Raw genomic sequence first — 24,440 nt, 5'->3', positions numbered from 1 at the left:
AAGAAGGAGAAGAAGAAGAAGAAGTGATTACCATTTGATTTGTACGGCAATCACGGCTCTTATTCTGAAAATCACTTCCTTATCACCGTGTAGTGGCACCCATAATAAGGCCCATCTTAAATTTTTGGCCTCCATCGAAAAAAAAAATGAGCTAAGATTTTGCTTCCGACTGCTGGAGGGATTTTTTTGCGACTACCCTCGTGAATTTATTTGACTAAGAAAATATTTCAAGCCGAACAATGGATTAAGTCATAAGCAATATTGACAGATTCTCTTCATCGACTTTCAATTTCGATAATAACTTGATGATTTTGGTAAATACGCCTAAATAATAATGCTTGATAATATTTTTATTCAACGAACTGTGTGTGCTAAAAATAGCTGGAAATGTCGTTAAATGGTCGTGGTGATGCAAAGAGAAAATCGACGAAAAGAATCTGTCAACGTTGCTTACCCAAGTAACCACCAAGCCCGCTAACTACCCGATAATCGCCCTTTTGGCGATATAAGTTAAATATAGGGTTTCCGAACTTTATATCAATCGTAAAGCAGCCTTATATAGCAAAAAGGGCGATTAACGGGCTTGTTGGTTACTTGGGTAGTACCTAATCCATTGTTCGGCCTAACTTTCAAATTCTTCCAGAAATCTCTTAAAAAATTCCTAGATTTCTTCGGAAACCTCTTCCCGAAATCCTTCTGGCTTCCATGGTAGCTTCAATTAACTTCCGCTGGAAGGTTCATCCTACTTCTTCATCAAGTTTCTAAAAACATAAATTTAATCGTCTTCCGATTTCCTTTATTTCTATACTGTAGTCTCTGAAGTTGATTTTGACTTTTCTGGCAAATCTCTTGTAATTTTCACTCAAATCATTCTCGCGAACCGAAACCTACATTTGATAACCTAAAACACAATCGGGCAGAGGAGAACTTCCCCTACCTGTTCATTTGGTTGGTTTGCGTTGGCGGACTTCAATTCGCGACAAAATGGCCTTATAAGGTTTGTTTATTCATCAGTCATCATAAGTCGCTTAGTTCGAGATCAAGAGCACATTGCTCTCCAAATCTTGTGTTCTCAATCCCTACCCTGCCATCCATTTGTTACAATTTGTTACCCCCGCTTTACTAACATTAGTTTTAAGTTATTTTGTGATCTAAACAAAGAATATCGGCTCCGCAAAGCTACAGCAATTAAGCCTGGAAAAATAAGCGCATTATAAATAAAAAAGATTTTATTTTAGAACCGAGCTGAGGCCTTGTTAATTGTTGCTCCTAAAATTTAACCGTTGGTAAAGATCGTCATGATCCTGGAGATCCTAAGAACCAAAATTTCACGGAGTTTTAAATGTTTCCTGATCTGTAAAACTTTCGTGAATTCTGAGAGTTCTTGCTGTTCCTCCTTTTTTTTACTTTGGTTTGTTTTTTTCCGTCGATCTTGTTTTCCGTGCTGAGCACCAATGCTACCGAAGGCAGCTCCCACACCTGAACCCTACCTATCGACCCATCAACTCATGAACCGGGGACCAACGGCTTTACTTCCCATCCGAAGGAAGGCGTGATCAGAGATGCCTCAGAACATCCCGGCGGCGCTGACTGGGATTGAAGCCCAGGCCTACTGGGGTGAGAGGTAATCACGCTTACCACCACACCACCGGCGCCGTTATCTTGCTGTTCCTAACGGTGCTGGAATTCTAAAAGTCATGCCGCCGGGGAAATTTATGTGGTTTTTAGAGATTCGGAATTTCTTGAAATTGCCAAGAGTCTCAAGGTTTGTTGCAGTTGCATCCTTTAGTTCTTGCAGTTCCTATTGTTTCTGGCGTTCTGCAGTTCTTGTAGTCGTAGAGTATCAGAGTTTTATAGACTTCTCAGGAGTTCTATGCGTTCCAAAAAATAGAAAAGTTTCTTGAGATACCTTTTAAATTTTGCAAAGTGCTAACATTTCTTGGAGTCTCAAAAGTTTTAAGGATTTTCTGGGGAATAGATATTACTCGCGTTTTGGTATAACATACATACTTGATATTTGATAGATTCTGGATGTTTTAAAAGTTTTCAGGATTTCTAACGGTTGTTGGAATTTTTAAGGAGTTCCCAGAATTCCAAGAGTTCCTATAGTATTTTATGTCTAACGTTTCGGTCTTTGTACTTGGCCTGCTTCAGACTATGTAAAGTTGTACCGTCTTTCGTTCAGGTCCAGTGTTGGAAAAATCATTTTCAAAAAAAGTTCTATCACAGCTCATTGCAGAGATAAATCCCAAAGGAACTTCTCACAAAAAGTTCGCGAACGAGAGATGATAAAAAGTTCATGAAAGCGTAGAGCGAGAGAAATTTTCATTTCGTATCGCGAAAGATCTTTCGTCTCTCCATCTCACATCATTTCACACGTACTCGTGATTCGAACCAACCAAATATCCCCTCAGCTTTGTTCTTTTTTTTTCCAGCGAGTAAAGGTAGGCGATGATCACGCGAGAGTGTCTGTTTTTTTTTCTTCTCGTTCTCCGATATTTTTCGCATCCTTCACATTAAATACCATTTCCAGAGAACTTTGAGATTTGGGCGTAATTGCTTTTGTAAACAAACACGTCATTCAGCGATTTCTCACGAATCAAAGCACAATCTATACTATGCTTGTACCTATACCAAATGAATCATTCCTCTACCTGTCTGTGTTGTTAGTTTTTTAGATTGAACTTTAATTCACGAGAAATCGGCGAATTAAGTGTGTATTTACAAAAGAAATTACGCCCTAATCTCAAAGTTTTCCGGATTTATTTATAGTTTTAGTTCTCAATGCAACCAGCTAATAGTAGATACTTGTAACTATTCACCAAGAGTCTAATCTTTGCTGACCAAATCATCATTTGTGGCTGTACTCTTCGACAAGAAGAACTATGCTATTAGTGCGAAGTACAGTTGGACCACTGAGATTGGCGCTTAGAAATGTTTAGTGTTAGCTAGCAAGCATTCTGTTGATTAGTCTTACTGCATTTAGAAAATGCTTATTAGGGTGGTTCAAAATATCGGCTTTGCTTCACTAATTTCAATCGATTTTTAATCAGGTCCAGATAATTCTTCCAAAAATCTGAGATTATTGGGTTGTGATCTCATTCTCCACTGGCCATCTAAAATTTATAAATGTATTACTATGGGAAAAGTGATTATTTTGCTCACCTCGTCTTTAAATTTCGCCATAATGATCTACCAATAAATTTGCCTTGTGTACTCATAGGAAATTTTCTCAGCTACATTTTTTTTCTAAAGACCACTTTTTAATTTAACGTTGAGGAAATTAGTTATTAATTGATTTCTAATCTGCTAACTTTCTGATTTGATCACTCGACTGCATTAAGTAGAGGACAGCAATGTAACCCAGTAGCTCACCCGGTAGCTTGAATTTCCACACAACCTTGAATGAAAATATTAAATTTGCTGGTCACTGGTGCCATAAAGCTACTGTACCTTTTTTCATGGATCTCAAACTGCAAAAAAAATCTATTAAACATCGATTCTAAAAAAATAGTTTACTTGATCATTTTTATTCAGCAGGTGTATTCACTTGGGAATCTATCACTTCGCAAGTTGAAAGTATTTTGAGATTGTCTGTTAATTTCTTGTGGATGGAAAATTTAGATCGTTCTCAATCTGTCACTATATCAAAAGCTCAAGGTACATGGTACTTTGATTAATTTTGTGTTCATTTCCAGCCAACTGGTAATAATTTTTTGTTTTCTTTTTTTTCTGCCTATATTTTTTACAGTTTTAATGGACATTGAATAACCTGTTTAAATTTTTTATCATCCTAAATTGCACACTAAAAAAATGTTTTTGTCAGATCCTTGGTCAGCAAATAAAGCGTTTTGAAGTTCAGCAGTGCAGCAGTCCCGCATACCTTATGGTTTTACATAGGGAGGGTCTAGACCCTTTCTAGTTTTACATTGTTTTACAGGATTCCCAGTCATGGGAGAGAACAGTAATAGCCAGTGCTGTAAATTTTCATATCATTCGATTGAAGATGAACCACTACAACCATTCAATCAATTCTGTGTAAACGAATTCTCACATGACCATAATTTGAAGAGCCCCTTTCTCATTCGAAGCTCATTGTCACTGTCAATTGAGTCACTCAGTATCATTTGATATACGACAGTGGAGTATGGAAGAAATCCAGGAAAATGGTCCCGAACAGACAAGTCGACCCGATGTCGGATCAATGTAAGGCTAATTTAATGTCGATGTCGACCCAATGTCGTGTTAATGTTGGGTCAATTTTGGGTTTATGTCGGGTCAATGTCGGGTCAACATCGGGTTGGGGTTTGATAGAAGTCAGGTTGGTGTCGGGTTGGCTTAGCTTTTTCGCCGGAATGTCGACCAGAGCTCCGTTTGTGTGTAGGTTACACTCAATCGAATGATATATAGCGTTTCTCAAATGAGAATGATCCATGCAAATTACTAAGCAACTGATATCACCCATTCGGAGGAGGTCCCCTTTGATAGCGAATAGCTACTTTTCTCATTTTCATCAAAAATGTTCAAATGATTTTGAGAATTTACAGCACTGGTAATAGCACAGTGAAAAAGTTCACCACCACCTATATTCCCAACCATCCCCCTGCATATAATTATTGCATAAGAGCTTACAGGAACGATATTACGAACACTAGTGATGAGAGGAGCCATGCATTAACTGTATTTCGTGAAAATGAGGATACATTAGGCGCTCCTCCTTCCGCAACCCCCTATCCTGAGGAACAGTTTTAATATAAAAATTGCTAGTCACAAAATCTTACACTACCCTCCCCGTTCCTCGTTAATGTCGCGTTGACACTTGTGCTGATTCATTCATTTTTTTGCCAGAAACCAATGCACCAATCAATCAGTTGCACAAAACTGTTCACATCATCCTGATAACGGCTACTTTAAACAACAGGCGCCAGTAGACAGCCAGGTACCAGACTTATCAGTCTTTAGAGATTGTATTGATTTACTCGGGATAGCTTTCTGTCTATAATCTTTCCCTTGTGAAATGTGCAGTGCAATTTTCAAGAACGAATGTGGTGTAAAGAGATAGAGAGAAAAAATGATCTGATATTTTTCGTATCGTCACGTTGGTGATTCGAGTTAAAAAAGTTCGCGATATCTCATTCTCTCATCCCAGAAAGTTCGCTCAGGAAATATTGGAGTGTGAAACTAGTGAGGGAAAGTTCCCAAGAGAAAACGTATCGCAAGCGAAAATGATATTTTGGTGAGAATTCCATCACTGTTCAGGTCAAACATTTTTACGATCTTAAACTAAAACAAGCCCTGATGAAGATCAAAACGTTGACGATGATAAAACTGTAAAACTTTTTCTTGAAGACTGAATGTCGAATCAAAACTACTTGAATTCTTCAACTTCAATAATGTTCTCTTGACGTAATTTTCCTGACGATAATTGAACAGCCCTGAAGTTCTTTGATCTATCCTGAAGCTCCCACAATTCGTCTGATGTTTTCAATCTTGAAGCTCATGAAACTGCCTTTAATCAATATCTCAAAACTTTCCTAAATTGAAATTCAAGAAGTTCTCGATATTTTTCTTACGTTGTCTATTTTATTTTTTTTATTTGAATAATTCTTCAAGTAACTTCTGCAGCTTTCAAAACATTTCTCAAATTCTCGAAATAGTCCTGAATTATTCGGAACTTCTTGAAATGTCCAGTAATTAATTAATAGAACTGCTCTGAAATACTTGTAACATCTCTGAAAATAATGATACTGCTTTAAAATCTTTAAACTTCTATAAAGTTCTCTGATGTCGAAACTTTGCGGAAATTATCGGAAATTCCCTGAGTCGCTTGAAACTTCTGTAAAGTTCTTGTACTTTGCTTGAAATTAATTGAACTGCCCTGAGGTTCTCGTAGCCATCCAGAAGCTCTTGCAATTTGTCTGATGGTCTTGGTACTACCATAGAGGTAACTCTAAGACTAGAAGGTCCCGAAATAACGTGCTCAACAACCATCTTTGAAATTCATAAAACATGTCTAGAGTTTTCTAAAATTATCAGAACTTCTCTGAATTTCCTTCAAACTCCTTGAACTTCTTATAGTTTATCAAAATATTGCTGTTGTTCATGGAAAGTCTGGACGTCACTGAAGTTGACAGGTTTAAGATCTCTGAGCTACCCTGATAACCTAGATCTATCTTCCGAGGTACTTGGAACTGTTCTACAGTTTCCACATTTTTTTATGATGTTTTCTTGACTTTCCTGAAGGTCTGTGGATGTCTCTGAGGTTCCAATAACTTCTTAAAAACTCTGCAGCTTCCCTGAAGGTCTCGATGCTTGCCTGAAGTGCCCGAAATGTTGTCGAAGTTTCCTTACTATCTTACAGTTTGTTAATGAAGCTTCTTCAAAATCCTCGGTGTTTGCTTTCACTGCTCAGAACTTCTTCAAAGCTCTTGTAATTTTTGTTGACCGCCATGAAGTTCTCTTATCTTAACTGCAGTTCTCACTACTATTCTGATGATGTTACTGGAATTACTCTGAAATTATAAAAAATAGCTACCCTAAAGACCTTTAAGCTTCACGACGTTTTCTGCAGTATCGTGATTGTTTTATCTTACCGTTTTATCTTACCGTGAAGTTTCTGACATTTTTCTTGTTCTCTAAACTTCCTTATGTTGTCTTAACTGTCATTAATTTTAGAACTTCTTGAAGGTACTAGCTATTTTCCTAAATTTAATGGAACTGCCCTAAAGCACTCATAATTGAGCTTATGCTCTCGGATCTTCTCTAATGTTCTTGGAATTTCCCTGAATTTCCCTATTTTTCCTGATAACCATGAAACTACCCTGAATCGTCAGAAGTCAGAACTGCCCAAAGTTACGTAACTTCCTCTTTGGATACCACAACCACGTTGTTTGCATCGTACCATTCGATTGCCTTTTTCCCATAGTAGCAGCTCGCCAAGTCCGGCCAGAACAGCACAGGTCTATTATGTTGCTTTAGGAATGGTAGCAGCCGCTTAACCAGGCACTCCTGGTCGTAAATATCTTGATTGATGGTTCCCGTAGTAATGAAAATGCCGCTTTTTATACCACATGTTCATATGGCCTGCCAGACGAGATATTTTTTCGGGAACTTCGATAGTTTGATGATTTTGAAAATTTCAGTCACCTTCCCTTTTCTTGAGGCGGTATAAAACTCCTGTCCCGGAAGCAGCTTGAAATCTGCCTTCACATAAGTTTCGTCGTCCATGACGACACAGTCGAACTTTGTGAGTAGATTCGTATACAGCTTTTGGGACCGCTGCTTTGCCGACGTGTTTTTTTAAATCTCTGTTCGCCACCTTCGCCTCGTCGACAACCCGGCTCGTTTCTTGGCCCGCTGCACAGTAGTATGGGAGACATTGAGATTGCTTATATTATGTATTGCTTATATATATATATGTATATAACACTTATATTTCACCGCCACCTTCTTCGTCGTCGCTGCCCTGTCCGGATTACGATTGCCGCCATTTCCAGGCTTCCTGGCTTCGGCAGACGCTCCCCGAAAACTTTGAAAACGTTTGTCACGGTCGATTTGGCCACATCCAGCAATTTTGCCAACTTGGCGTGTAAGAATGTCGGATACTCTTACTGTGCGAGGAAAATTTTGACACTTGCTCGGACTTCATTTTGAAAACTGGATAGCAAACGGTGAAAACTCATCATAGCAACCATTGTTTATACACTCAACTTCCAAATGCAGCATTTCAGGTTATTTGTATGCATGTTTAACTGAACTACACTAATTTGAAGTTGACCGATTTTTGCGCGTTCCAGACTTTAGTAGAGGCTCTTGGATCTTCACTGAAGTTCTTGAAACTATCCTGAAATATATGGAACTGTCCTGAAGCTATCGAAACTTCCATGTTGTTCTGAGCATTTTGTACAATCTTGATGTTTTCGGATTTTCCTTTAAACTCTTGGAATTTTCATAAACTCTCAGATCTTTCTGAAGGTTCACGCATTTTTTCTGATAATAATGGAAGTAAAGTTTTCAAAATTTTCCAAAGTTCTTGGAACATCATTTACGTTCCCACAACTTTATTGAAGTTTTCTGTGCTTTGTTCTTGGAACATCCGAAAAAGTTCCTGTTATTATTATGAAGGTAATCGAGTGCACCTGAAGTTCTCCGAATTTTCTTGAAGTTTTTGAAACTTCCATCAAGTTTTCACCATTTTCCGGATGTTCATGTAATGGTGGCCATGAAATTCTCAGAACTTTCCCAAAGCTCTCTGATTTTTTTCTAAAGATCTTTGAACTCACCTGAAATTTTTCAAAGGTCTTCTGGAGTTTCTAGAATTTTCTTGAAGTTCTCTGGTCTTCATCTAAGTTCACGAAATTTTCCTATACTTCATATAACTGAACCAAATTTCTCCGAACCAAGCCATAATGATCTTTAATTGTCCTCTAAGTTCTGGACTTTCCTGTAGTGCTTGAAACTTTCCTGTAGTTCTTGGAAGTTTCCTGTAATTTTTGGAAGTTTCCTGAAGTTTTTGAAGGTATTTGAACACTTCTGTAATTCACTAAAGTTCTTGGAACATCACTGATGTATTCGAAATTAATCTACAGAGCTCGGAACTTTCTTATTTTTTTTCTGTAGTTCCCTGAATTTATCAGAACATCTATAATTTTTCTGTTAGTTTACTTGAAATTAATGGGACTGTCCTGAAGTTTTCTGATATGTACCATGAAATCAAAATGTTTACAATCGAATGAACCAATATTTATACATTCACAAGCTATTTTTTTTAGTGTGTTTGGATTATGTTGTGTATGCAAATACGTATAAATTACCAGGGGAAAACGTGTCATTCTACACAATTTAACAAGGAAGTTTACGTAATGGACATGATCATCATGTAAGTTTACATGACTTGCATGTAAACTTACATGACAAGCTTGTACATTTACAAATGTGGATCTAATGAGCGCTTGGTTATATTACAAATTTTGTAGGTATTTATTGACGTAGGACTACGTCTGTGAATTCTATAAGGGGGTACACTTTGTGAAAACCGAAAATGGAACTTGTAACAAAATTATGAAAGATTTTGAGCGTTAATAACTCAGCTGCCCCTGGTCGAATTTCAACAATGTTATCACCAATCTATCAGATATATTCCTAAGCATTTGCTAAATTTAAGACTTTATCACTTTTCAAAATGTCACTATTGAAAATTGCACGAATGTGCAATTGTTGTTATGATAAAAATAAAGAAGCTAAAAATAAGATCATCACCGATTGCCTGCGAAAATCGATTTCCCTAACACAGATTTCTAAGTTGAATTCCAACTGGTCTCACCAAACGGTGTTTATTTAATCACCGCGTGGTGAGTGGGGGTATTCTCCAGTACACAACGAAAGGCTACGAAAGCAGTCCACATGAGCATCCATAGAAAGAGGAAGAAGCCGCACCGCTATTGATAGGAATCAGTAGCTCTTCGGAGTTGCTATGGGCTATCTATGTCAAGCGCGTTATACTAAAGAGTATAAACAAACAGAGATAACCCCGCTCAAATTCCTATTACTACACAAAACACAGGCTCCTGCTGCAGTTGACAATTAAGATTTATTATATAAGACCACGTAGTCCTACCCCTACGTCACCATTGCATACAACCCCATAGGGCTGTCCTTTGTACACGCAAACCAAAAATCTATTACAACGAATGTTAGTTCCGTTTCCTATCATCCTCTGTTCATGAACATCGCAACGAATGTTAGAAATTGACCATGCAGGCGATGTAATGGTTTTTTGTCTTTTTTATTTCGTGTTCTATCTACGCTTTCGACAATACCAGTAAGCTTGTAGAACGACGCACATTGTAGAACATTGTAGAACGACACATACACTTGCCTCGAATCTCTCCAGCAGAAAAAGCATACGAAGTCGAGTATGCGAGAGAATGAGCGCTTCATGTTTGCTTTTAGGCTATCCATATTCAGAAGCATGAAGGGAGCAGTGGATAAAGCACAGGTCTGATAATCGCAACGTTCGTGGTTCGAGTCCAGTCGGCAGTCTGTTTCCTATTTTTTTCGCCATAACTAATTTACCTCACTAATACACTCTACATTTTTCGGTCTCCAATTTTCTTGCATTGGACCACAGCTAGGTACATCGCATCCTCGGTTCATGCGGTCTCCACTAACATCCTCTGACGAGGAATCACACATTATTGTAAGCGAATCTTACATCCTCCGGTTGGGTGTAGTTTTTATCACGATGGGTGGAACAATATTTATGCTCCTTCATGAGTAACCAAAAGTTTTGATAAAAGGCTATAAGTGGCTTAAGCAGCTTGGTTGAAGGTGGTCTATAGAATTCTAAGAAGCCTCATTTTTAAGTTGTTTGATAATTGAAGAGCATTATAAGCAGCTTCTGGTGGAACTTGCACGAAACTGTTAGAAAATAAGTTAAAAAAAAAGGTTTTTGTCCTCTACACCAATTCTGTATTAAGTTCGCACTTTTATGAAAGGTAATTCTAAAGTCAGGTCTGCATGAAAGTTATTTCTAAAGGCAGTAGTAGTAGTATTGGTGAGTTGTTTGAAGATTTAAACCCAGTCTTACCATAGAGAGGGGTTCGTGGATTTTCCTATGTTTCAAGGGGTGCATCGATTAGCTTGGAACCGAAGAGAGTACCAAAGCTGAGCCAAAAAGTTGAGCACGTTTCTTCGGGGCCTTCTGGTCTTAGAGTTACCAACCGGTGGAAACTATAGATTTAAAATTGGCTCACTACTTGACTAGCCTATTGGTCCCAAGTAAATCGATTCACGTACCCCATTCTTGTACTACACTATGTTTGTTTTGATTTGCTATGAACATTTGACACATAAAATAGGGGGTTCGTGGATTTTCTTATGTTCCGAGGGGTGCATCGATTAGCTTGGGACCGAAGAGAGTACTAGAGCTGAGCCAAACAGTTGAGCTTGTTTCTTCGTGACCTTCTGGTCTTAGAGTTAATATCCAGAACTTTCCTTATGCATCCAGCTTTTATATTAGAAACGCATAAGGATTGACAGTTTTGTTCAGTATTTAAGGCTTAGTTTTTTTTTTCAGATAGTATTGATTAAAAAAACAAATCGATTTTCAGATCAGGTTACTCATGGAGAAACCATGAGTAACCACCATGAGAGGCCTTACTGGAACTAGACGTTGAGTCGCATTTTGAGCCAGGTGGATCGACCAGGTGTGAAGTTTCACGGAAGTCTTGTATCATACTAATTGTATTAAGCATTCGCATTTTCTCGGACACACAACCGACGAAATACTTTTAAGTAATGTATGAAGTTGAAAATAATACTCATAAACGGGAAGCAAGCATCGAGATAAGCTTTCAGTTCCGGAGTTTAGTTTATCTTCCGGAGCAGGGAATGTCCCTGTGCTGAGGTCAACATTTATAAACCGTTGACTGCACGTTTAGCACCCGTCAGACGAGCAACGGACGGACATTTTAATAATTAAGACATCTAGAGTGCCTCTTCAACCAAGAGTAGTGACGCAGATGGTTAATGGTAGCAGCAAAAGGAGTTTGGAGAAATCCTCGGTTTGCTAAGCATTGCTCAGGAACCTACGTACACTTTTGTACTTTCTCCGAATAAGGTGGTAGGTATATTTTTTGCTTGTTTTCCATCGCAAGACCACATTTTTACGAAGCGTAAAATTGCTGTCGGGCCCGGCTGAACTTGCGTGTTTGAGTCTTTCCGTTTAATTCTCCGTGGAAATGCTGCAGTATCCCTCGATGAGGCAAAAGATTGTTTTTTCCCGTGATTCGTTGGGGTTTATCTATGGGTTCACGTGAATTGTTTTTTTCTTTCTTTCGTTTTGATGTGTGATTGCTTCGTTTCTGGCATTGACAGGCGTTTATTTGTTAGAAGCGATTGTAGGTATGGCAACATCAATGGTTGAGCTCAACCAGATTTATTATAATCGAATCACATTCCCCTGCACCGTATTGTGTGACATTTCGAATTCCAAACGCAGTTATTCATCCCGTAATAATCCCTTTCTTCACTTCTTTTCGAACTCATTTCAGCTCCGGGCAGTGAGAAATAGTTGAACCGCATCTCCCGTCATTCAGTGATCCGGAATACCGCATTCAATTGACGAACAAAACCACAACACAACACTCAACTCTCAAGTCAGTGGTTGGACGACGACGACGACGACGACAGTCGTTTTGTCGATTCTAAACACAACCTAATTGATGGATAATTCAAGTAACACACTCACATTCGGCTCACTCTCAGTTGCAGCAGCGGAGCCCGGACGGACGACGAGCACGGGCATCTTTGATTTTCGGAGCAGCAATGGAGGAAGATTGAGTGATCCGTATAATTTTTCCCTCCGAGGAAATTCATTCTTGCAGTAGGTTGAAAAGTTTAGTGCGTGTGTGTTTCGGGAAATTGTCACACGAGTGTTTGGCGTTGCGAGTGACACGTGCCCAGTCGGGGGAGGAAAATGAAGATTTATGATCGGTTAACGCGTGACGGAAAGTTGTCGTTATGCTGCTCGATGGCAGCGTTTGGTTGGATTGAGGCGATAAATTAGCGAAAGTTGGAGGAGCAGTGGGAAGGGAAGCGTAAAGTGCTTCGAAGATCACGTGAATTATTAGAGGAGTGTTGCCTGCAATTAGCCGACGAGAAGCATTGGATTAGTGTCAGTGGCAGATAGGCAGACGAACGGAGAAGAGGAAGAAGTGTGTGGGTTGTGATTGGGTCGTAAATCCAGCCTCCAGTGAGGAAGAAAGAAAAATAAATACGAAGGGATGGCTTGAGCAGGAAAAGGCATAACTATAATTCCTGGTGTCAGAAGTTTATAAATAATCGTGCCGGGAGTTGGCGAGCTACTCAGTGATTAAGTCGCCGGTCAGTGGTTTAGCAGAAGTTGGAGAAAAGCAGCTGAGCGCCGGTATTATCTGAGTGCAGGGAAACAGCAGAGAGCAGAATGGGCTGCGGGCAGAGCAAGATTCATCTCTACCCGAGGAAAAACAAGAGCAAATCCAACGGCAAGAAAAGTGGACACAGTAAGTACACGTATGGCACCGAGAAGTTATGGCGGTAGTTACAATTCCAGTTGCGTTGCCCGCTATACAGCAGGGTACCATAAGCTGTAATTCTCTGGGGGTAAATTTATTGGATGCATTTTCTCATCCGTTTGGAGCTGCTGCTGGTGTTAAGGCAAAAAGCTGTCCAGGGGAAAATGAGATTAGCATTAATCATGACGGTATGCGCTTATGCTTCTCGGCAGCAGAACAGAGGAGCGTTGTCGCATTTTTTATCCGTTGGTTAATTGTGTGAAAAATGATCATCGTTTTTATTTGTTCAAGGCTGACAGATAGTCTCTCTGCTGAAAATACATTTTTGGACCAATTCGGCAGCACTCAATTTCAAACTCATCGGCACCTTCACTACGAACTCGAGCGATCCAGTACCTTTAGTTGCTGAGGAGAAATCTGTCACTGTTGTCAAATTTTTCAAATGAAAATGAAATTACCTTTTCCCCACTCGTCTCGTTTGGACCGTTCGAGGTCCATGGTTTCAGGCTGCGGATAGAAAGGATCAATTAGAGAAGATTATACATTTAAAGGATAAACTACTTCAGCTAATGGAAGGGCTTCGGCAGACTGCAGGGTTGCCAGAAAGGCAGAGACAACAACTAGCAGGATGATGGAAAATTTCATTTTGTTCGTTTCAGGAAAGCTTACTGATGTCAGTTGTAGCGAAAACGGTTGCTTTTATGGGACTAGATGTCTATTGTTTACCGGATCGAATTCGCTGCTTGCTTTTGATACGGTTCGAAATCAATCGGTTTTGGTGACTGGACTATGTGGATCTAAGCAGATGTTGTGAAACGTATTGTTTTTTTGTAAAGCGATTTGCTTTGGTCCAACTAAAATAAATAGCAATGGGTAGTTTGCAATGAACACAGTATACGTACCGTGACACATGAAATTATTGATTCCGTGTCAAAAAAATATGCATACTGCTAGCAAAGTGGAAAACATTCATTTTAAATGGTTAAGAGCGAAGCGAAGCGAAATGAAATAGAGGGGGACTTTAATTGCTCAATTTTCACACTGCCGTGCTCCAGCGGAACTGTCCATCTATCCTCTTCAGAACTTTCTCTAGCTAATAAATTATCGCACTTAAGCTTCATATTGATATTAGACTAGCATTTCCTCCAAACTCTGAAAATCGTTAACTTCACCTATGAAATAACAAAACACTTTGATTGAATGTTGGAATTTAACTTTTCTCGTTATCTGCTCTGAGGAGAATCCATCCCTGTATAGGATCTCAACTTATTTCATATTACCGATTTCTCAAAAAAAAAAAAAAAAAACATTCAATCTTACATTTGCCGACATTTGACCCACTGACTCATTCGGTCTTATGGCTCCCATATCGAAGCTTTTTCGCTCAATACACAGAAACCTAGAAACATATGAATGGCCTGGAATAATCCTCTTTATTGGATCCTGTGCAAGCTGTGTTTGTGGACAATTTTTATCATCCAGTACGGGAAACCGCAGAGCAATTCCAGACCGAATTGCAAAACAAAAACTGTCTCGACCTTCTCTGATTTGCATTAAACTTAGCATAATTGCTTGCTATGGTAGGGGAAATGGCTCTAATGTTGAATCTAAGATTGGGCCCATCGCTAAAAATCTGCTATTTATCAATTTTATCTAGATGAACGCGTCATTAGGACGGTACTAATGGATATTTTTGGTCACTATTGAAAAGTTAGTCGATTGCTGAATTTATGTATGGACCTAAACTAGGGGCATTTAGGCCGACATTACATCCATTTCCCCTATATAATTCATATTTGAGCAAAATTTAAGCCATTTTGAATCTTGTAAATTGGTAGGGTTTTGTACAAGACACGACCGAATGGTTGACGTAGACTACGTTGAGATGTTTAGTGAACTTCTAGTGCATTTTTCTTGATATTAATTTAAAATACAGTAGAAGTAACTTATTTCCTCAATTTACTCCATTTCCTCTCCTTGACATGTCAATTTCCTCACCCTTATTTTTCTGACTGTTTTGGACTTTCCGTTAGGGATATTTCCGCATATGAAACACTTGTCTTTAATCCTCCGTTATAAAATAAATTCCCCGTGCACACTTCAATGCCCATCCCATCTCCGTTGAACATTTTTTATCCCAGCCCAAGTAACATTGTAAGTTTTGTTGAGGTTTTAAAGCACTCTAAATGTCTAAATCATAGTCTACAGTACCCTCATAAAACCCAAATTGTTACTTGGGAGGTTACCAATAAGCCCGCTGATTTGGTTTGTTAATTAAAACTAACATACGACTAATACAGGGCTTTGGCGCATTATTAGTCGGATTATAACTAAGCAGGATTGTTGGTTACTTGAGATTGCCCCCTCACTTTCTTTCCATCAGCATAATCGAAAATTTGATATTCAGAGTTGTGCTTTCACACAATAAGAAAGTTTGGTCTATGTTCAATATTTAATCATAATTTGCTACTTCAAGCAATTAAAAATTTATCCATCCAAGTAGGATTATAATTCTAAATGTTCATTAAATAGCTTAACGTAGGAATTTATCCGCAACTCCAAACTACAAGCATTTAGAAATATATCTTTTAAGTTTTTGCCATTCCGCTCCAACCCATTTTCAGAGTTTTAATTTTTGTTGGACCGAACTAAACACAGCACTACCCAGAAACTCGTTAATCCACTTGGTGCATGAATTTTGTAACAAACAACAATGTAAAGCTCTGCTTAAATATGTAAATGATTTTTTTCTGGATCCTACTTCAACACAGAAACGGCCCAAAATCATCAAAATTCAGTTCGCCAAGCAGAATCTCACGAACACTAGCGTGTAAATTCATAGGATTTTGACAGTTCTTATAGTAATGCATCTGTAATTTGTATACAACATCCGAAGTCCCTCCTTTTTAACATATTCTGCAGAAAAAATACATCCGAAGTCTCTCCTTTTTTACATATTCTGCAAAAAAACTACTTTGTAAGCCCCGCCCCTGGCAGGGTTTCCAGCAGCCATGGTAAAAACACTGAACCCTTTTGCACGGGTGGCAGTTTTGCCTACAAACACACCACCAAGAGCATTGAGTTTTGCGCTCCGTACCAGTGCTCAATAGAAAACACCAAATGCAGCGAACAAGGCACCGGTACCGGTGCCCGTGCATAATTTTTTGCACCGGTGTATGGATCTTCGGCAAGCACCAAAGCCGTGTGTTTCTGACTTCGGGAAACACCGCAGCCGAGTGTTTTCGATTTCGGAAAAAACGCTTGCTGCTCGTAGGAATTTTCTTTGGGCGACTTCAGAAAGATTATCGTAGCTCCTATGCGCCTTTAGCATCTTCTGTCTCGGCTAAAGCTGATAGACGAGTGGTCAAAGCAACATTTCCATAATACCTTGAACAGGTTCGATTGCAGTCTGTACCTTCCAGTTTTTTGTTGTCAATATTATTTTCATGAGATAAATCTATGAAATTCATTTTGATTTCTTTTGGCTAAAAAGCATTACGCAATATTATAAAGCTTATGAGCTCAAGGGATCAACTACCAGGGTTTTTAAAAATACACAAATCACCCACTTCGGAAGAGCGTGTTGCTGTTGCCGTCCACCCACTGGTATTTCTTGGCTTTACATCAAATAATTTAGCTGATTGATTTAATTTGATTAGAGTCAATATAATAATCATAACTTATCTCCAACCAAACCAAACAGCTCAACTGATTGAATAATAGTAGAGATATATGGGGTGTTTACATAATATTATATTACATGCTGGTTCACTATTAGATAATAAATAATATATTATATGCTGGTTCACCAGCTCAACCAACTCAACTAACTAGCACGAATTTCAGAGGCTCCTGAAATCTCATGCTGGTAGATGCTGTCGTCCTGTTTACATTATGCTGACTATTTATAAGTACAGCTTTAGTTCACTAGCATCAGCATATCAGCACAGATGTAAACACCCAAATAGCGGTGGGTGAACAGAACTACTCACCATTCATGTAGGGTAGAACAGCCCGAAATGCACCCAGGGCCAAACACCCGTTTTGATTTTTCATAACTATTCCACTGTTAATTTTGCCGAAATGCTAAGTAAAGTACTAAACTAGCACTGTAACTTGTCCAATTTATGAATTAAAACGGGAATGCTAAAAACGCGCGCAAGAAGGATCGCATTCTACCTTCTACTAGCTCCATATCAGCCATGGTAGCTGTTTTGTTGTTGTTGGATATAAGTTATCGTTATTAGATTGACTCAAATCGTGTGAAAACAATCAGCTCAATAAGTTAACATAAAGCCAAGAAATACCAGTGGGTGGACGGCAACAGAAACACGCTCTTGCGAAGTGGGTGATTTGCGTATTTTTAATAATCCTTGTAGATGATCCTTTGAGCTCATAAGATTCATAAGATTGCATTACGCCAAAAAAGAAATCGAAATGAATTTCATAGATTACCTTTTGAAAATAATGTTGACAGAAAAAACTGGAGAGTGACATATCGGAATCGATCCATGGACATTGGAATTATGAGACCAGTGTTTCGACCACTTGTCTATCAGCTCTAGACGCATTTAATTGCTACCTTGTGTAGCAACATAATCTTTCATAAGTCCCCAAAGAAAATTCCTGCGAGCAGCTAGCGTGTTTTCCGAAATCGAAAACACTCGGCTGCGGTGTTTCCCGAAGTCAGAAACACTCGGCTTTGGTGCTTGCCGAAGATCCATACACCGGTGCAAACAATTATGCACGGGCACCGGTACCAGTGCCTTGTTTGCTGCTTTTGGTGTTTTCTATCGAGCACTGGTACGGAGCGTACAACTCAATGCTCTTGGTGGTGTGTAAAAAAGGCAGTACGCAGTGTAGTGTTGCGTTTAGACATGCCTGGTTTCCAGCCGTTTTTTTATGAATGGGGCGTGACAGAAAGTATCTTTTGTCCAGAGTATGTTAAAAAGGGTGGACCTCAGATGTTATTCTAATTGCATATAAAGAGGTACCGGACATGTTTTACACTATTTTGTAGCTGTGAGAGGTATAGCATACATGACATGCAAATTTTCTCTCAACTTGAATTTTTGGCAGGTGAAAAAATTAACGTCAATTCTTTTAATGTTTTCGTCAAGGTTTTCGTTATCGGAGGTTTGTTATATAAAAAATAACATTTGTCGTGTTTCATATTATTTGAGCGTCTCAATAACTCTTTCTGTAAAATATGTGTGGTCCTGAAAAGGACCAATTGTTCGATCTCCACAAATTCCACATCCTCTCCACCCCATAGTTGGTTGTCATCACGGTGATCACGCTGACTGCTGCTATTTTTCCACACCGTCCGTCCGATGCGAAAATGAGCGGATTTACAACAGCAGTGCTCTAGTCTGATTGCGGTAGTGTTCAGCAGAGGGAAAATTTTCACCTTTTCCTGATTTGCTCCTGCTTCTGATTGCCACGCCGTCCGAAGCTTTAATGAACGGAGAAACGACAGCAAAGCTCTTATATAGTTTTACAGGTTCAAGCAAAACAATCCTCAACCAAATGGTACTCAATTATGACGACTTGGTTTGGAGAAAACGTTTATTTTATTGAAAAAGTGATAAAATTATCACTTTTTATTTGTACATTTCTCAACGATATTTTTTAGAAAATTGGAAAGCATCTATAGCATAGATTGCGAGAGTTATATCATATAGATTTGTGTATTTGGATTTAAATTTCATCTATAAATGACACAGTTATAAGCGTTCAAAACCTTACACCTTTTCGTGACGGTCGCAATTTTAGATTTTAGATTTACCCCCAGTACCTTCCCGTAAGACGTAGTCTACAACAAAAAATTAAAAATGGCATATTCAATATTTATCAACAAATCATACCTCGAAAACATTACTTCCAAACGATATGACCAAGAGGTAAAGTTATGAAGAATAATAATTCATTTTCAGGAAAAGTTCAAGTAATTTCAAGTTAAAAATCAGCCTAAAAGTTTTATATTTAAGTTACAAAAAAAATTCCTCCTTAAGTTTGATATGAATAGTGGCGCCGGTGGTGTAGTGGTAAGCGTGATAACCTCTCACTCCAGCAGGCCTGGGTTCATAAGAAAAGTTACAAAATTACAAGTTATAATTTTTTTTAGCTTATGAAAAAAGCTAACTTTTGTGAAATTTTAAAGTCTGACCACTTAAAAATTAATTACCTAAAAACCATAAATCATCAACTTGTTGCTTTGAAATCAATTATTTCATACTTTCAAAATTGTTTATATGCATAATTTTACAAAAAAAATATGTATTAACGAAAAGCTTCAAAATATTACCAAAAGTTGTTGTTTTATTATTTTTGTTGATTTTCTTTTGTGTCCAACATGAAAACCTGACAGAAATTTTTCACTTCATAAGCTTTTATATAAAAAATAAAATAAAAAAAATATTACTAAGGGTAATCTTTTTATATTTATGTCAGTAACCTAGTCAGTAACACTTTTTCGTATATTTTACCTATAATTACTTGATATTTTTAGCCGTGTATATTATTTTTTCCTAGAACTTTGCTCAGACGTCATTTCGATTGGAAGCTACTTAAAGTCCGTGTTATGATTTGTTGAAAATATCGAATTCGATATTTTAATTTTTATCTGCAATATTCAAAATGAACGTTTTTAACTCAAATAGGAATTATTGGCCATGACAAACAATTATGCAAAGTTTGTTGCAAATCGGAGAAGGTCCCGTCAGTACGATTTGTCATTTGGCGTGGAACTGCTCCACAGCGTCAGTGGAAGCCCTACTGCTAGCTGGGAAAATTCATCCTCTCGCTGTGATATATGTCCTCAATTCCCGGAGAACGATCGCCCGGCTCGGCACAAAGTCCCAATAATGGAGTGTGTCACCGTTGTTCGACTTTTTACTTAACTTCCTACCTCTTGACATCGTGCTTCCTTTTCTCTGCCCTAGCGTCTGAAAGCTAAATGCGAGCAAATGCCCCATCGGGAGCATCCTTGAACTAAACCACTGTTCACACTTTTTGCTCTTTTGACAAATCAAGAGCAAATTTTCATTACGTCGAATGTAACAAAGGTAAACAAAGTCGAGCTATCAGTTTCAATCGATGCTCCTGCTATTACACTATATACTGTCCGAATATAGGATCACATCCCATTTTTAAATTTATTTACCAGTCGAATTGCTTTTTGACGTAATCACCTTCCGATCAAAATAGTTTTCGATGTTACTTAAGTCACCCAATTTCTATGGAGATGCCGTTTGCCTTAAGTAACAGCACTGAGAAACCCGTGAAAAGTGTGCTTTCGTCGTTTCGCTTTCTCATTATTAAAGTGAATAAATCGAACTGTTTGTTGCTAAGATGATTTCGGTGGTCCTAAAATGATGAATGGGCTGCACGTAAGGAGACGTAATTGTTAATTCTCCCGAATATCCTGGTAAATACACTTTGACTTAAGTAACAATAGGGGCCACCAAACGACGTATAATAGCTTATGACTCAAAAACCAGTATTTCTTAGCATGAAAGCTAGCGATTTGCCTTTGTATGATTAAAACCCTGCTAAATATGTTAAACATTGCTATCACTATGAGATTATATGTGTTTAATTGGAAATAGGAATAACATTTCGGTCATCAAAACAAAACTTTATTTTTCTCGGATCGGTGCGAATGTTACTTACGACATAATGAAAATTTGCTCTTGAAATAGTAATTGGTTTATCCATCGTTGCTCGTTCGTATGCCGGTTAGCGAGAGCGTCGACAATGGTCGAGCATATTGATCGGTAATGGGTTCTCATGAAGAATTTACAAGCGAAAGACGGGCAGGTGTCGGCAGTCAGAGTTTACCAAGATGTTGAATTATTCAACGATGCAGTCGAAAATGTTCTTCCTGGAGAGGAGGATATTGAAATTGAAATTAAATTTACCAGCCGGATTCCTGCAAATGTCAACCCACTTTCAGACTGGGGTGGCCAATCTAGCGCCTGCTAAGACACAAGGTCAGCCATCGAAGCGAACCGTCGTCATCGAGATGCCATAACCTCCTTTGTGCGTTCTCCCCCGCCACTCTCGTATTTCAGAAAGGATATGGAAATGCTAATGGATTTCCGTTCGTATCTTTTGACATTTTCACCGGGTTCTCCTTCTTCGGTTCTTCGGGGGGGATGCGTCGCGTTTCCGCATGTGTATGCGGGCGGACACACAATCTCGGTACGCAGCAAACGAGAAGTCTCTAATTCCATATTCTTGTTCGTATTTCTCAGGGGGGCATGAGGCAAAACTCCGTGTCGTGTGACAACGTTCGTTCGTTGCCGGGCTAAAAATATGAAAATTCCAACCCAACTCAAACTGGGCGGTGGCTGATGCTGTGCCGGAGCTACTCCATTATAAGGCCAACCTAACCGGGTCATAAACTTGTACCACTAATAAATAACCGTCTATTCCCGAGATGGTCTCTCGATGCTCCTCGCTAAATACCATCGCCGCATTGGGAAATTTATGGCCATCCCCGGGTGTTGTTCGAAAGCTGAAAGCACACACTCACTCACACAGAGGGGTGGACGGTAGGGATTAGCTGACGCGACGACGGTGAATACGACGCAGAAAACGGTGGCCAGATGTGTTTGGAAGAATTCCGATAAGGTCAATCGTTGTAGTTGAAAGGTCACGAAGGAAGGGATGAGCTTTGAGATTGTTGGAAAGGGCTAGTTCGATTATTTGGAAGGCTCAATCGCGTTAGCTTTACGGAGCCGATAATTCATTGCAGAACATTAGATATGTTGATAGAATGTCCGTCGATACCCGAAAACCAGCAATCGTATAATATTCAACATTCTACGTTAGTATAAAATTCACCGCAATATGTTTAATTTTGGTCCTATATTTTTCTATCAAACAATTTTACAAACCAAATCGAAAAAAAACTTTTAAAGCATGTCAAACTGGGTTTGTTAACATTTGTTTGAAAAACTGCATAAATCCATTCGAAAAAAATGTTGGAAATAAACAAAAAAAAAAGAACCGCACATGGACATTAAGGTGGTTCAAAATATAGGCGTAGCTCCACCATCTCATTCGATTTTAAATCAGGTACTGATCATTCTTCCTGAATGTGAGCTCATTTGGTTGCGATTGCCGTTTAAATAATAGTAGCTATGAGAATTACTATGGGATACAAGAGTGACAAGTTGACAAATGACAACATGAATTCGATCAACGTTGTTCATTTGTCAACATGTCACTCCCAACACAGTTTACCCATTTTTGGGTAGGTGCAGCTTTGACCGATCTGGGTGGATTCTACCAAAAATGGGTAGTTTTGAAATAGCGTGTAACACGTGTTGTCAGTTTTTTAATTTTTTGCGAGGGAATCTCGCGCCACTTTTCAAATAGACCAATGTAACATATCCACCATTTTGAGAAAATCGAAGTTGAAGAAGTCGAAGATATTTATTTTAACTGTTTACAAACATTGCATGTAGCAATACTATTTTCAATGTAGTCACTGAATAATAACGTTGAAAATTCATTAAAATCACAATTGTACTTTGAATTTCATGGTGCAATATAGAAAAAAAACCACATAGGACGTTTTGACTAGTCAAGTTGTACATCGGACATGTTACATTGGACGAGTTTTCTCAATTACATAATTAATAAGTGTTACATTAGACGTTTTGTTCTACATGATACTAGCTTCCCTTTCACAGATTTCAGAGTAGAGTACCTAACTTTAGATTGGTAGAATGAGAAGCAAAGAATCAATCAATTTTAATGGGATGTATATTTAAAACTAATAGTTGATTTAGCCCTTACTATTTGATGCAGTACCAGAATATGTCTTAGCGATTTTATTAGTTCTAAATAATTCTAATATTACCCTTAGGTTGATTAGACTAACAATTAAATTCTTGACATCGTACAACACACAACACCCGGTAGACCAGTAGGCAATTTTATTTTAAATAAAATTCACCTGGCTGAAGCGGGAATCAAAGCCTAACATTGTGGTACGCACACACAGCTTACCTAAACTACGGGTAACTACCGTATGCGTGATGATGTTTGCACTAGAGATGGGCGATCCGCTCTCGAGCTGTTCTGAAGACCCGATTCACTAAAGTGAGCTGATGACCCGCGGTTCATTTTTTAGGAACCGCAGCTCATCAGCACACTGTTATCACAAATCTTGACCATTCAATCCGTCACTTACAGCGGAATTTATCAAAAAAGCACGCATTGCTCCTTTACGCATTGAACAGCCACCGCGTAAAACAAGATGCGCGCGTAATTCAACATGTACCTACGATTAGACGATCTTAAATTTCTACTGGTATTATCCAATGCATTTACGTACATGGCTCCTATTGCTGCTGTTATTCCTCCAGAATATGTGCTCTTACCTCTCCTCCCATCATTCTCTCCAGCTTATCAGCTCAGCTCCGGATCCGAATGATCGGCTCGAATGATTCACTGACATAACAGCTCTCGGACCCGTCGAGCTCTTCGATCTTTTTTCTCTCGATTATTCACGATTCAGCTCCGGATCTGGAGCTGAAGCCGAGAATAGTGGGAGCAATTGTGCTGGAGAATCAAGGTAGATTCCGTCCGATATTTCACGCGCGGGGCAAGATTTTACGAATGTACGAGAGACAGAGAAGTACTAGTTGTCTCTCTCATTCCAACGCAAATTCTGCTCCGCTCCGCTAGTGCACGCTCAGATCTGAATACACCATTAGACTTATGATATCAGTGAGATTATGAGCTGCGGTTCCTAAAAATGAGCCACGGGTCATCAGCTGAATTTACTGAGTCGAGTCTATAGATCAGCTCGGGAGCATATCTCCAGATCTGAGCTGATGATCTGGAGCTGAAGTCGAGAATAGTGAGATCAAATCTGCTGAAGAATTAACATCAGATATACAATCTGTATGTAGACTAAATTGCATAGCTTGAGAAAAGGCGTAACATCGTGTAACACGATGTCGATCATATCATCGCGTGTGACATTTGTGTCAAAATTTCTATAATTTCAAGGTGAACTAAACAGCTGTTCGAAAGAATCGACTCCCTTTAATGAGCTGGACGGATCTGATCCGCTCAGCCAGATGAGCTATTTTGCCCACCTCTGGTTTGCACCATTGAGCAATGTCAAAATTAAATTATTTTTTTATTTATTCAAAGGGCGGATGTTTCTCAGAGTCTTAAACTATGTTAATCATCGATCAAGTTTCCACTTGCTGCAATTATGGCCTCCACACGCTTCCAGAATGCACGGCAGGTTCTAATAATGTAGTCTGGATCCATTTCTCTCCAGGTACGAGTCAATGTTTGTCTGAGGCTTGCTGTACTCGGGTGGCGTCTAGAACAGGCCTTGGCCTTCATGACGTG

The 24,440-nt window shown here is 38.9% G+C and overlaps 1 protein-coding gene across 2 annotated transcripts in view; it reads left to right on the top strand.

Moving 5' to 3' along the window:
- The window catches only part of LOC135702720 (alpha-protein kinase 1-like), a 365,060-nt gene that overhangs the window by 46,615 nt on the left and 294,005 nt on the right, over positions 1 to 24,440 (top strand). For both annotated transcript variants that reach the window (XM_065223767.1, XM_065223766.1), the window contains exon 2: positions 12,054 to 13,043. In XM_065223767.1, coding sequence (XP_065079839.1) covers positions 12,965 to 13,043 — 79 coding nt within the window. In that variant the 5' untranslated portion in view covers positions 12,054 to 12,964. The remainder of the gene's footprint in view (positions 1 to 12,053; positions 13,044 to 24,440) is intronic.

The sequence above is a fragment of the Ochlerotatus camptorhynchus genome, unplaced genomic scaffold, assembly GCF_037179485.1.
Source record: "Ochlerotatus camptorhynchus isolate MF236.1 unplaced genomic scaffold, CSIRO-AGI_Acam_v1.1 ptg000196l, whole genome shotgun sequence".
Classification (NCBI taxonomy): domain Eukaryota; kingdom Metazoa; phylum Arthropoda; class Insecta; order Diptera; family Culicidae; genus Ochlerotatus; species Ochlerotatus camptorhynchus.
The sequence above is the reverse complement of the archived record's forward strand: the minus strand, read 5'-3'. Positions and strand labels throughout refer to the sequence as shown.